At 39.6% G+C, this 15141-nt stretch overlaps 1 protein-coding gene across 3 annotated transcripts in view; it reads left to right on the top strand.

Moving 5' to 3' along the window:
* CACNA2D1 (calcium voltage-gated channel auxiliary subunit alpha2delta 1) overlaps positions 1-15141 on the top strand; it is a 681161-nt gene that overhangs the window by 644243 nt on the left and 21777 nt on the right. For all 3 annotated transcript variants that reach the window (XM_084632490.1, XM_084632488.1, XM_084632489.1), the window contains 7 exons: positions 4701-4804; positions 6508-6594; positions 6993-7060; positions 10347-10385; positions 12997-13068; positions 14622-14774; positions 14866-14918. In XM_084632490.1, the coding sequence (XP_084488616.1) occupies positions 4701-4804; positions 6508-6594; positions 6993-7060; positions 10347-10385; positions 12997-13068; positions 14622-14774; positions 14866-14918 (576 nt within the window). The remainder of the gene's footprint in view (positions 1-4700; positions 4805-6507; positions 6595-6992; positions 7061-10346; positions 10386-12996; positions 13069-14621; positions 14775-14865; positions 14919-15141) is intronic.

The following is a 15141-nucleotide window of genomic DNA, read 5'->3' as shown; positions in this document are numbered from 1 at the left end:
GTATTCAAGATGTGAGTGTACCATGGATTTATATAGAGGCAATATGATATTTTCTCTCTTATTATCAATCCCTTTCTTAATGATTCCCAACATTCTGTTCAACTTTTGGACTGCCGCTGCACATTGAGTGGATGTTTTCAGAGAACTCTCCACAATGACTCCAAGATCTCTTTTTTGAGTGGTAACAGCTAATTTAGACCCCATAATTTTATATGTATAGTTGGGGTTATGTTTTCCAGTGTGCATTACTTTGCATTTATCAACACTGAATTTCATCTGCCATTTTGTTGCCCAGTCATTCAGTTTTGAGAGATCCTTTTGTAGTTCTTCAGCGGGGACTTAATTATCTTGAGTAGTTTTGTATTTTCTGCAAATTTGGCCACCTCAGTGCTTGCCTCTTTTTCCAGATCATTTATGAATATGTTGAATAGGACTGGGCCCAGTACAGACCTCTGGGAGACACCACTATTTACCTCTCTCCATTCTGAAAACTGACCATTTATTGCTACCCTTTGTTTCCTATCTTTTAAACAGTTGTGAATCCATGAGAGGACCTTCCCTTTTATCCCATGGCAGCTTACTTTGCTTAAGAGCCTTTGGTGAGGGACCTTGTCAAAAGCTTTCTGAAAATCTAAATACGCTATATCCACTGGATCCCCCTCAAAGAATTCTAGTGGATTGGTGAGGCATGATTTCCCGCTACAGAAACCATGTTGACTCTTCCCCAACAAATTATGGTCATCTATGTGTCTGACAGTTTTGTTCTTTACTATAGTTTCAACCAGTTTGCCTGGTACTGAAGTCAGGCTTACCGACCTGTAATTGCCGGGATCACCTGTGGAGCCCTTTTTAAAAATTGACGTCACATTAACTATCCTCCAGTCATTTGGTACAGAAGCTGATTTAAATGATAGGTTACAGACTACAGTTAGTAGTTCTGCAATTTCACATTTGAGTTCCTTCAGAACTCTGGGGTGAATACCATCTGGTCCTGATGACTTATTACTCTTTAGTTTATCAGTTTGTTCCTCTAATGACACATCAATCTGGGACAGTTCCTCAGATTTGTCACCTAAAAAGAATGGTTCAGGTTTGGGAATCTCCCTCACATCCTCAGCCATGAAGACCGATACAAAGAATTCAGTTATTGTCTCAAAAATGACCTTATCGTCCTTGAGTGCTCCTTTAGCATCTCATTTGTCCAGTGGGCCCACTGTTTTTTTAGCAGGCTTCCTGCTTCTGATGTACATAAAACTTCTTTTTTGCTGTTACTTTTTGAGACTTGGCTAGCTGTTCTTCAAATTCTATTTTTACACTTCATTTGCTAGAGTTTATGCTCCTTTTTATGTTCCTCACTAGAATTTAACTTCCACTTTTTAAAGAATGTCTTTTTGCCTCTCACTGCTTCTATTACTTTGTTGTTTAGCCACAGTGGCACTTTTTGGTTCTCTTACTATGTTTTTAAATTTGGGATATACATTTAAGTTGAGCCTTTATTATGGTGTCTTTAAAAAGTTTCCAGGCAGCTTGCAGGGATTTCACTTTTGGTGCTGTACCTTTTAAGTTATTTTTCTCCTCATTTTTGTGTAGTTCCCCTTTCTGAAATTAAATGCTACGGTGTTCGGCTGCTGTGGTATTTTCCCCACCACAGGGATATTAAATTTAATTATATTACGGTCACTATTACCAAGAGGTACAACTATATTCACCTCTTGGACCGGATCCTGTGCTCCATTTAGGGCTATATCAAAAATTGCCTCTCCTCTTGTGGGTTCCAGGACTAGCTGCTCCAAGAAGCAGTCATTTAAGGTGTCAAGAAGCTCTATCTTTGCATCCTGTCCTGAGGTGACATGTACCCAGTCAGTTTGGGGATAGTTGAAATCCCCCATTATAATTGAGTTTTGTATTTTAATATCCCCTCTAATCTCCCTGAGCATTTCACAGTCACTATCACCATCCTGGTCAGGTGGTCAGTAGTATATCCCTATCACTATATTCTTATTATTAGAGCATGGAATTATTATCCATAGAGATTCTGTGGTAGAGTTTGGTTCATTTAAGACTTTTACTTATTTGATTCTATGCTTTCTTTCACATATACTACCACGCCCCCACAAGCATGACCTGTTCTGTCCTCCTGATACATTTTGTACCCTTTGGATACATAATAAGAAATGCTACTATGTAGGTTGTCTTTCAGTTGCACCTTCCTGTATATTTTAGGTGAGGTAATCTTAGCAAATAGACACTCTCTACATTGTAAATGAGACATTGCTTTAAGTTATCCTTATGGAGTTACCTTCTCACTAAATCTCTGATTCCCCCTCCAACCTTCTCACTGACAAACTGACCGTCCAAATGGATCTCTTTGCCTATATGTAGTCCCAATTCATTAGGGCCCCATATGATTGCAATAGCCCACCTGAACACAGGGATCTTGTAAGATCAAGTCCCAGCACTGTTCACTCTGTGGTGAGCACAATCTAACAACTGTGAAGTCCCAAGTGGCCATAAGTCAGTTAAGATGATGAGGGTGGCATGTACTGTATTTATCCTCATTAGATGAAAGGGTAGGAAAAGTTTAAAAAAAAAACCCTCTCTGTTTTTTTTCAACAAACTGATTATGACACAATTCACTGTTTGCAATGTTCGTGCTTAAAAATTACTCTCCAGGCACTGTTGTTAGAAGTAAATACTGAGACCTTCTTCTCATAAGATGGGCCTGTATTCATATATAAGCACAGTTAACACCTAGTTGAAATAATCTTGTTGTATCCATTAGGTGATGGAATTCCAGCAATAATTTTCATAGTAGATCATAGAATAACAAAGAGAACAAAGAAAAAGTAATTTACTAGAGTTTGTTAATATGAATCTGTGTTCTTCTTGCTATCCATGTAAATGTTGTTGCCTGCATTGAGATCTTCACATTTATCATTCATCTTCAGTCTTCTGCCATGAAGTTATAGGGTTAGGTCATCCCCTCCACTAAGGGGATGAAAACAACTGAAGACCCACTGAAATAGCTCATATTTTGTCGGCAGACATAACGTACCTTCCCTCTCCCTCCAGCCCACACTTGCAACTCTGTGGAAGCCCTTATCTCTCTCTGACCATGCTATCTTGCTGTGTTACAGCCTAGGCTCCCAGCTAGGCTAAAACATGGCCTGCTAACAGTGCTTTGTATGTGTTAACCTGCATCTTAATGGGCCTTTTCAATCATGTTAAGCTAACTCAATTGAGCTAGCACAATTGAAACATCATTTTGCCCATCAAGGCACGCCCACTGTGTTTGGGTCCCCATTGATTTGTGTGTGTGTAGGGGGAGGGGTTTCATGCGTGTGGAGAAGGGGACACAGCTAGGGAAGTGCTGTTTTATGAAGCATTTCCCTCCCCCACAGTCTTGCAGTAAGACACTGCTGACTCTGTCCATATTGAATTGAATCCTGTTTTGAGTTTGCAGCTTCCTGAGAATCAAATGGGTTTAGGAGCAAAGTTCCTGAAGGAAATATGCTCCCATGGAAGACAGGTGGAAACTGGAGAATAACGTGGGCACAATGCTTTCGCACACATACTTAGGCCCACAATGGAGGCCCAAAATTTGGGTGAATAAAAGAAAAAAAAAGTCAGCTGATCTTTCTTTTAGTCAGTATGTCAATGCACTGACTGACGGACAGCTGATCTGAGAGCAACTTTTCTTGCTGAAATAATATGCACTGTTACACGTGAAATTTCATATGCATGCCTTGATTTTCTTTGAGCTGCAGATTTTAGCTATGTTGCATTTGAAACATGTCTGTACTGAATTCCTACTGAGCATTAAGCAGGAGCAGGTCATAGTAATCCAAGCTTCTTAGCACAGTATAGCAGTAAAGTGATGTCCTTCTGAAAACCATCTGACCACTTAACTCCTAATTGCTCAACATTCATTTGGCTGGTTTCAGAGTAACAGCCATGTTAGTCTGTATTCGCAAAAAGAATTTGGCTGACAAGCTTGAAAATCATGAATACTCTAAAGTACTAATCACAAGTACTCCCAGGATGTAAAGGGGAATGATGCAACATTAACAGATAGTATAGAGGACACATAAAAGTGATCAAATTTCATACCATATCATGCAATTCTTATCTTCAGTGATTTGGGTGTGTGGGGGGATTATATTAATATGAATTTACATACCAAATTTATCTTTTTCCTGGGATTATCTTGTATATATTACCCATTAAAAATTTCATGGAGTATGTTTCCCAATAGATTTGCCTCCCATGCCTGTAGTTCTCAGTTTCTCTCTCCCTCTCTTATTAATTAAGTCTGTTAAGCTGCTTCTGTGATTTTTGAATAAAGGATGTCATGCAAAATGATTCTATGGTTTTCTGTTTTAAACAAACCCAGTGATAGATTTATAATCAGAAAAATGTCCATATAAAAATTCTGAACCTGGTCCATGTTGTTCTCAGGAACCCTTTCTTCATTCTCTGGTCTGTTTGGTTTTGTTTTTCTCATAGCAGTTTGCAATTTAAGTTGCTGAAAGCTCAGACTTTTGTGAAGGATAGGCACAAATACATTGTAATAAAAGGAGCTCATGAGTTTCCCAAACAAGACATTTATATTAAGGGAGAAAAAATATCTCTGCCTTGCAGCTTAAAATGAAAATCTGACAGACTTTATTTTTTATGACCTTTCCCCCCCCCATGTATAGGGCAGGAGAGGATTGGACAGAAAATCCTGAAACTTATGAAGTCAGTTTCTATAAACGGAGCTTGGATAATGACAACTATATCTTCACAGCTCCATACTACAACAGTAAGTCATCACTAGTTTGACATTTCAGAGGTGACTGGCACAACATAAACATTCATGGATGTTTTCCGTCTTACCAGTTGAGTTAGCTATTTAAAGTGGCATAGTTCATAGTTCAGAACAGGTTTCAGAGTAGCAACCATGTTAGTCTGTATCTGCAAAAAGAAAAGGAGTACTTGTGGCACCTTAGAGACTAACAAATTTATTTGAGCATAAGCTTTCATGAGCTACAGCTCACTTCATCGAATGCATAGTTCAGAACAGACATTCCAACAGAGTCTGCCAGTTCATTGGGGGAAGCAGCTCTAAAAAAATGTCACTCTGGTTTGGAAACTGTCATCACAATCAGTCATCCATCCCAGTAAAGCTATGTTTCTCTGCATTGTTTCTCTCAGTGACTAGCAGGCTAAAATGCATGTTGGTTCTATATTTTGTTAGTTAATTGGGCTTGAAAGGTTTCTGTAGATTTCTCAAAGGCAGAGTTTCTTGTGTGAAGGAAACTACAGTGACAGTGTATCATACTGTCTACAAGAGTCTCAGTTCCATATATTGACATCGGAGAGGGGATCCAAGAGCAACCTTATATAGCTGAGTTCCCTAGATCACGTCAGTGTCAGAGCTAGCCATCCATGGGGTAACCAGGCCCAAAGGGAGGTGCAAGGTGGCAAGGAAGGCTTGAAGTTTCATGACTGCTTTAGCACCACACTATTTATTTTTTCCAAAATGAGCTCGGATAAGTGCAGTCACAGAACTGTGTGGTCCTGAGAGCTTTTCTTCTGCATGGAGCCCAGACAGTGTCACTGATTTATTTAACGCTTCAGACCATTGAGTTTGGATTATTTTACAGATCAATATTATTCCACTGAAATGGTTTCTGTGACCTTTTGTAATACTTAAAACTTAAATATCCACAATAATAAACTGGTTGATGAGAAGAGATGCATCACTGATGCACATTAACCTTGTAATGCTCCTCTGAAAGCAGATGCTGCTGTGAATTAGATACTCTTCCCTCTTAGAGGTGGTATTTTATTGCAATTATTTTATATACAAATTTATTATTGCAATTTTCAAAAAATACTAGCCAGGTAGTAAAATGGCCTGCTTCAAAACCTTTATAGGAATCCTGTTCCTTTGAAAACTCTCGGGATTTTTTTTTACTTCATTTTCCATATTGAACAGTGCTGCCAGCAGGTTAGCCTGTCACAGTACCAGTCATTATTTACTGAGTGTTGTTAGTGGGCTGCACACTGTCCAGTGACTAGAAGACTGCATGGGCTCTGTTCTAATGACCATACAATCTCTGGCCCTAATCCTGCATTTCATGGGGCTGCTCACATGTGTAAAATTAATTACGGTTGTGTTTGCAGAATCAGGGTCAAACTAACTACACAGAACAGTGAAACTGACTGTACACACAGAGCTCTCAACTGTACAAAGTAAATAAAGAAGAGCAAAATATATTTTCCTCTAACTGTTCTGATTGTTCGTGATCCTAGGCATAGCTGGGGTAACTATTAAGTACAGTTAGTAAGTATAACATTTTCATATAGAGATTTGGGTTTGGGGATGATGGTTACCAGTTAAATAATGGTTAATTTCTTGATTGAACTTGCATTGAGGGGTAGGACTTCTTTATTTAGGGCCAAGAATAGGAAAAGATCACATCACTCTTTTTAACCTTTTGTTTTTTCCCTTACTCTCAGAAAGTGACGCCAGTAGCTATGAAACGGGCATTATGGTGAGCAAGGCTGTGGAAATAACCATTGGTGGAAAACTTCTTAAACCCGCAGGTAAGATGGAATGGTGCTGGTGCTCTAAATACACAAGTTCTTTTGTTGTTGCTCGTCACGAACACCCATAAGAAATATAACTGAAATCACAAAGCAGTCTCAGTCTTCTAAAATTCTTCTTCACAAGGCTTTTTAAAATTTTGCTGGTGAAAGTCTAGCCAAAGATCTGACAGTGTGTTAGTAAAGATATTTGGTTGATTAGAATGATGAAGGGCCTTGGAGGACAGATGACTGATCAGAAATACGATTTCTTTTAGTTTATCAGCTTCAAAAGTTAGACTTGTATGGTGAATTTTTCATCTGTTTTAGGATCTAGCCTTTCGTTGTTGCTGTTGTTTCCTTTCATTTTGCTAAATAGAATTTCCAGGGTTTTTTGTTTGTTTGTTGGTTTGTTTCAGTTGTTGGAATAAAAATTGATGCAAACCAATGGATGGAAAATTTCACCAAAACCACAATCAAGAGCCTGGTAAGGAATTGAGTGACTTCTGTTGAACTTCATTTGCTTTTTCTCTAAGCTATGAGGACAAACCGGTGCTTCCCCCTTCCGTGCAGGCAGCTCTGTATTGCAACTTCACAAAGGTCCACAGTTGCTGACTGATGGTGGTGTTTAAAGCATTTCAAAACACAATATGCATCTATTAAAAAGCAGCTGTATTTTTTCAGTTATGCACTTGTACATGTCTTGCATTGGAGGTTAGAATGTCTCAAGATTCAATAGTAACAATGAAGAAAAGAAAATGCACAACAATGTCATATGTCAGCCACTAGAGACAGTATTGTGTTTTTACAATGAGTCAAAACTCTCAGAAAAGCAGGGATGCCCGTGGCTGGCCCTTGCCAGCTGACTCAGAATCACAGAGCTCTGGCTCCAGGGCTGTTTAATTGTGGCATAGACGTTCAGGCCGAGCTCTGGAACCCTTCCACCTGGCAGGAGTTGAATGGGAATTTTTAAAGGAGTTGAATGAGAAGGGGAGAGAATTAGTGGCAGCTAGAAGGAAAAGTAAAGAAAGGATCTGGCACACCAGGGAAGTGGAGGAACAAGAAGTAGTAGAGGAGGAAACAGGCTCAATGAGCCAAAGCTGGTGGAAACCCAGACTCATGTCTGGCATGCTACTCCTGTCAGAACTGCAGCTCTACTGGTAAGCTGAGTCTGAAGAAACAGCTGCATGTCCATCACCATGAGCTGAAGGAAGCTGCTTGCCTGAAAAAGAGAGAAAGTGGATTTGTGGGTGTCAGTGAATGAAAAAGAGGCTGCACTGCCGTCTGGGAGCAGAGTAGCCCAACACACAATAGAAGGAAGAAAGGGTGTGTGTGTGTGAGAGAGAGAGACGGTGGGCTCAGAACAAAACTGGCATGTTCCTATGTATTTTGTATATATCTGGGAAAAAATACATAGGAGCATACCAGTTTTTCACTTTAACTCTGTTCAGAGATGAAGGAGGTTCACCAATCTTCAGTTTTGGTAGCTTCTGTGCCCACCATCTCTCTCTCTCTCTCTCTCTCTCTCTCTCTCAGACACACACACACACTTTTTTCCTTCTATTATGTATTGTGTGTGTGTGCATATACACACACAAGGGCTGTCAAGTGATTAAAAAAATAATCATGATTAATCGCGCTGTTAAACAATAACAGAATACCATATTATAAATAACAATAGTAGAATACCAAACAATAATAGAATACAATAACCAAACAATAATAGAATACCAAATTTTAATATTTTTAATGTTTTCTAAATGTTCAAATATATTGATTTCAATTACAACACAGAATACAAAGTGTACAGTGCTCACTTTATTTTTATTATAAATATTTGCACCGTAAAAAACAAAAGACATAGTACTTTTCAGTTCACCTAATACAAGTACTGTAGTGCAATCTCTTTATCATGAAAGTTGAATTTACAAATGTAGAATTATGTACAAAAAATAACTGCATTCTAAAATAAAACAATGTAAAACTTTAGAGCCTACAAGTCCACTCAGTCCTACTTTAGCCAATCGCTCAGACAAACAAGTTCATTTACATTTGCAAGAGATAATGCTGCCGCTTCTTGTCTACAATGTCACCTGACTGTGAGAGCAGGCGGTCGCATGGCACTGTTGTAGCCGGCATCTCAAGATATTTACATGCCAGATGCGCTAAAGATTCATATGTTCCTCTATGCTTCAACTACCATTCCAGAGGACACGCTTCTATGCTGACAATGGATTCTGCTCGATAAAAATCCAAAGCAAAAAGAAAAGGAGTACTTGTGGCACCTTAGAGACTAACAAATTTATTTGAGCATAAGTTTTCATGAGCTACAGCTGAAGTGAGCTGTAGCTCACGAAAGCTTATGCTCAAATAAATATGTTAGTCTCTAAGGTGCCACAAGTCCTCCTTTTCTTTTTGCGGATACAGACTAACACAGCTGCTACTCTGAATCCAAAGCAAAGTGGACCGATGCATGTTCATTTTCAGCATCTGAGTCAGGTGTCACCAGCAGAAGGTTGATTTTCTTTTTCTGTAGTTCGGGTTCTGTAGTTTCCGCATCTGAGTATTGTTCTTTTAAGACTTCGGAAAGCATGCTACACACCTCATCCCTCTTAGATTTTGAAGGCACTTCAGATCCTTAAACCTTGGGTTGAGTGCTGTAGCTATTTTTAGAAATCTCACATTGGTACCTTCTTTGCATTTTGTCAAATCTGCTGTGAAAGTGTTCTTAAAACAAACATGCGTTGGGTCATCATCTGAGACTGCTATAACATGAAATATATGGTCAAATGCAGGTAAAACAGAACAGGAGACAAACAATTCTCACCCAAGGAGTTCAGTCATAAATTTAATTAATGCATTCTTTTTTTAACAAGCATCATCAGCATGGAAGCATGTCCTCTGGAATGGTGTCTGAAGCATGAAGGGGCATAGGAATGTTTAGCATATCTGGCACATAAATACCTTGCAATGCCTGTTCTCACTTTCAGGTGACATTGTAAATAAGAAGCAGTCAGCAGTGTCTCCTTTAAATGTAAACAAACTTGTTTGCCTTAGCAACTGGCTGAACAAGAGGAAGGACAGAGTGGACTTGTAGCTCTAAAGGTTTACCTTGTTTTGTTTTTCAGTACAGTTATGTAACAAAAAAAATCTACATTTGTATGTACACTTTCACGATAAAGAGATTGCACTACAGTACTTTTATGAGGTGAATTGAAAAATACTGTTTCTTTTAGCATTTTTACAGTACAAATTTGTAATATAAATAATAATATAAAGTGAGCACTTTACACTTTGTATTCTGTGTTGTAATAGAAATCAAAATGTTTGAAAATGTAGAAAAACATCCAAAAATATTTAATAAATTTCAATTGGTATTCTATTGTTTTTACAGTGCGATTAATCGTGATTACTTTTTTTGAGTTAATCACGTGAGTTAACTGTGATTAATCAGCAGCCCTTATATATATAGAACCATTACCAACCAAAAGAAACAAAGAGGGAATTAATAAAATCTATAAATAAATAAATCTACCCTGAGCAGAGTTTTGACCCCCCAGAGACAAGTGCAATGCACTCAGATATCGTGGTAATGGGTAGCAGTATAAAACCCTTTAGTAGACAGCCAGGCACACAGACAAAGATGGACATAAAAAACACCTGGGTTTGTCTTGAATCCAACTGTTTATACTTATGAGTTAATGAATATCACGTAATAGTACAGACTTTCTAAGAAACCATTCCCTAAAGATCATTATCCTTCTGTTTTCCAGTGCAACAGTGAACTTTGTGGCTGTGAAAGAGGGAGTATGGTAAGAATAAACCTAATAATAAAGACCTGGAAGAGAGGGAAGGGTCCCCTTTGTTCTTTGGGTCCATCAAAACTTGAGACCGCTGTTCTACCCAATTACTTTCTGAAGGTTAAAAACAGAAGCAGTGTTAGCAGAGAGTTGACAATCTTTTGTGTCTAGGAAGAGAGAGGTGAGGATTCTGAGGGAGATGCTAGTGTGAGAGAATGAAATGAAGTGATAGGCAAGGGAATCATTGAAATGAGACTATAAGAACTAAAGGGGAACAAAGAAGAAGAAAGAACATAATATGGAAGCGAGCAGTAGAAAATGGGGCAGTCGTGAAAAAGAAGGTGAGAGAAAAGATGGTGAAGCTTTTCAAAGAAACAGGTGAAGAGAAAGGAGAAGGAGCAAAAAAGAGGGGGGGGGATAAGAGAAATTGAGGAGAGAGACTGTGAAAAGGTGGAAAGCAAGAACAGATGCACAATGTTTCACCTAGTGAATATTAGATCATAATTAGTTTCTCCTCTTTCTTATTGTATTTCTTTCACAGACCTCCTGTATGTTTTAATGGCCGGGAAGGCAGGGAAGCCTATGTTGCGCATGTGTAACCAACACACCTCCTGGGTGTGGTGCTCTGTCCCCTCTAGTGGCACCAAGACCACTTAGAGATTAATGAGTCTGCTACAGCCTTAGCTAAGAGCCATGTGGCTTTTAGCTCTTGCAGTAGAGCAGTGGTGGGCAACCTTCAGTCTGTGAGCCACAAGCAGCCCGTTACGGTTAATCCACTGGTGGGCCGCAAGACAGTTTGTTTACATTGCCTGTCCACAGGAACAGCCACCCGCAGCTCCCAGTGGCCGCGGTTCACCGTTCCCAGCCAATGGGAGCTGCGAGAAGCCTTGCGGGCCCACCACTGCAGTAGAGGCTCATGCACTAAACTTCAGAGGTCTCAGGTTCAATCCTGGCAACCGGGATCTGTTGCTGTTACACATTCATATTATATTAATATTGCTGCCTAGTTTGGATTCTGTATTATCAAATAATTTGAGGGAAAGAGATAGATGATCACCTTAAATCCACCATAATGCACACAGCACCCTCCAGCATGTGGGGATACTAAGCTTTCCCCTGCCTTTCTTCCCTCCATCCCTTGCTGAGCCAGGATTTGGGGGCACATGGCCCTAGAAACACTGATGGGTGATGATTTTACAGCATCAGGAGCCCTAATGTTGTCAGGAACTCCTAATTCTCTTTTGTGCTTAAGCACCTTCCTCAATCAGGGCCTCTGTGAGTTCTTTTGTGGGGTTGGGAGAATGACTGTTGGGTGTGGGACCTATGGCTAATTGTCAAGCCAAGGCAGCAGCACTGCATCTTCAGGCCACAGGAAGATCAGTGTATGCTCTACACAGCAGTGGTTCTCAAACTTTAGCAACCCGAGGACCCCCAAACGCCCCGCTCAGCCCCAGGTCTCACCCCCACTCCACCCCCCTTCCCCCAAGGCCCCACCCCACCTCACCTCTGCCCACCGCCACTCCACCCTTGCCCCTCCTCTTCCCCACCTCTTTCTGGCTCCTCCCCCTTCCTCCCAGTGTCTCCTGCACACCGCTGAACAGCTGTTCCCCAGCATGCAGGAGGCACTTGGAGGGAGGAGGAGAAGTTGAGGGAGAGGGGGAGGAGTTGATCAGCAGGGCCTGCGGACCCCTGCAGTACCCTTGGGGACACCCAGGGGTCTGCAAACCCCAGTTTGAGAAACGCTGCTCTATAGTTAATCAATGGCCTTTCTGCCCCCAGCACCTGGCACCTGCAGGAATCCACCCATGGCACTGGGACAGCACTAGAGAAAGTGGGCTCTTAGCTCTATGTGGAACAGGTGCCTTAGATGGAGAAGAAGGGGTTCATCACCTGAAGGGGGTGAAAAAAAAACAGAGCAAAATAAAGTAAATAATGTGAAAATAATTATAGGCAGCAAGCCCAGGTTTGCTGTTTTAAAAGACTCCTACCACTAAAAGCTACAAATCAAATCGTCTCTAAGCGTGAGCTAAGACCAAATCAAAAGTTTCAGTCCCTTTATCTGAGCTCTGATCCATGTATGAAGTGGTTTTGTAAGGACGTAGCACTCTTAGGGCTAGTTAAGTATCCTGATCAAATAATTTACAAGAATAAGTTATATAAAATTAAGCCACAAGAGGGTTCCTTGCTCCAAATTCTACAACACTTATGGATTCAGGGCCATTGGCCTCATGTCCTAGAGTCCTGAACATAATCTCCCCTACTTATACTTTCTAAATACCAGGTATGAAGTCAGAAAACACCTTCCTCAGGTGTTAATGGGTGAAACAATAGGGTCAAGTTACTAGAGCAAAGGAATAATGAGTGTGTGAAGTTCTCCAAAAACTAATGTTTTACATGAAACCTCTAGGTCTTGAGAGTTGGAAAATATGTTAAACGTGCAGATTCTTTGTTGCCAAGCTGATTTCTTTTGAAAAGGGACACTCCAGTCCTGGTCGTATTGATTCTAAGATGTATCTGAAATGCTGAACGTCAACCTTTTCTCAGGGATTGTGTCTGGCTGCTTGGAAAGAGAACCATTTTCTGTATCTTTCCTGAAAAATATACTTTTTTTTCCTTGTGGTAGCACCTGGATTGTGTTGTTCTTGATGATGGTGGATTTCTTTTGATGTCGAATCAGGAGGAATATACCAAACAGGTATATGTGTTTTTAAATTCATGCATTTAAAGATGAGATTGACTCACTTCTCCATTAAGATAGAGCGAGTTTTATCATTAAAACCTAAGTTCACTACATAAAAACAGAGTGCGGCTGTTCATTGACCTCATTTCATTTTTTAAATCACAGTTATCAGAGTTTGAGGTGGTGAATCACAGCCTCATGTCCGAACCACAAAGAAAATTTGCAAATCTCAAATTTCATATAATTTGCTAGCTTTTATCACTGTCTTACTAGTGACTTGACATGTCTAGGCCTGCACTAATGTGGCTCTACTTATAGTGATTTAAGGGAGTGCATAAGAAATGGGATGAAGAGTTTGCACTGTTTCCCTGAGACAGACTGCTTGAAGCATAAGGATAATGTAGTGTAAGTGCCTGGAGCACAGAATTATTCTGTGTTAAGGTATGAGAACATGAAGATGTTATATTTTTCTATGAAAAAATTAAATTTTTTCCAGTATCTTTTAGAGCTTCGGTAAAACAACAAAAATATTTTGGTTTTCAGTTGTTAAAAATGTCCATTTAATCAAAAAGCCATTTTTAATTAAAAAAAAAGTTCCTATGAAAAATTTTCTATCAAATCTAATTGTTACACTGAAGAATTATTGCATAAAGAATCTATTTCATGAGAATTCAACATATTATCATCACCATCTTTGTGTCTTGGTGTTAAGACATCACAGTGCAACATTGCAGTGCAATAGCTGTTGTTTGATGAGAGACAACTATAGTCAGTTATGTAATGAAAGGTAAGATCCCAGGTCAGCTGGAAAGCCTGAGCATGGGAAATTTTGATCTCTGGAGAAGATGGTGGCTCCTGTGTGGTGGGGTGCAGCAGCCTACTTCTCCTCAGAGACAGAATTCAGGAATTACATGGTAAAGTCGTAAATATGCCACAGAACCATCTTTTGGTTGGTTCTGCCTTTTTCCACCTAGAAAAAAGAGGTAAGCACCATATAGGAGATACTGAGATAGCATGTGAACAGATTTGGGTAACTGTTGGTGGAATGAGTACAAACATTAGGGGGAAACACAAGTTACCATCTAATCACATCAAGAGTCAAACATTCAAAAATGGCCTTGGAATTTGCACCTAAAATATTGCACGTGCAGTCATTGGTTCATAGGGAAAAAACCTAAACACTCAAAGTAGATATGGAAATAGTAGATATGGAAATAGTTGATGCCCCTTTGAAAAATGAGTCTCTTATGGGTTTTATAATAATAATGAACCAAATCATGCAGCTGTAAATCAGGCCAAACTTCCCCTGAAGTCGTTTAGAGTTTTGCCTGAGTAGGTCTGAAAACAATTTATTATTTTAGAGAATGTAAAGTAAATGCAAAATGAATATAAAAAGAAAGACTTTTATACTTTATCACCATATATCCCACAGTAAGAACAATAGGATTTATACCTTCTTTGAATTCAACAGCATTGTTCAGTATATGTAAATTACATGTATATTATTTATCATGTGACATCAGTTTAGAAGTGTTTAAACTCATTTTTTTTACAATTTTCTGCACCAGATTGGACGATTCTTTGGTGAGATTGACCCTGACCTGATGCGAAACCTCATTAACATGTCCTTATATGCCTTTAACAAGTCTTACGACTATCAGTCTGTTTGTGATCCTGAAGAAGAACCAAAGCAAGGAGCTGGTCTTCGTTCCGCATACGTGGTCAGTATCCTCTTGCCAAGTTACCGCCATCCCCCTTACCTATGTGCTGACTCTTGTACTAATGGTACAATCTTTATACTTCATTTTGTAGCCTACAGTAGCGGATATTTTGCATGTCGGATGGTGGGCCTCTGCAGCTGCCTGGTAAGTTCAGATATGCTGGTAATGTTTATACCAACGTCATAATTAACAATTCAGTAAAAAGAAAATGTATTTGGTAACAGTTAGTATCTTCTTTCTGTAGTGTCTATGTATGATAATAACAGACTCTTGAATTCCTAGGAGCTGTTCTGAAATCTTAAGGGCTGGTATTACTTCTCCAGCCTCATACAGTGAACATTTTTAGTAATCTTCCCAGACTCTTTGG

The sequence above is a fragment of the Lepidochelys olivacea genome, assembly GCF_965140295.1.
Source record: "Lepidochelys olivacea isolate rLepOli2 genome assembly, chromosome: 1".
Taxonomy (NCBI): domain Eukaryota; kingdom Metazoa; phylum Chordata; order Testudines; family Cheloniidae; genus Lepidochelys; species Lepidochelys olivacea.
The sequence above is the reverse complement of the archived record's forward strand: the minus strand, read 5'-3'. Positions and strand labels throughout refer to the sequence as shown.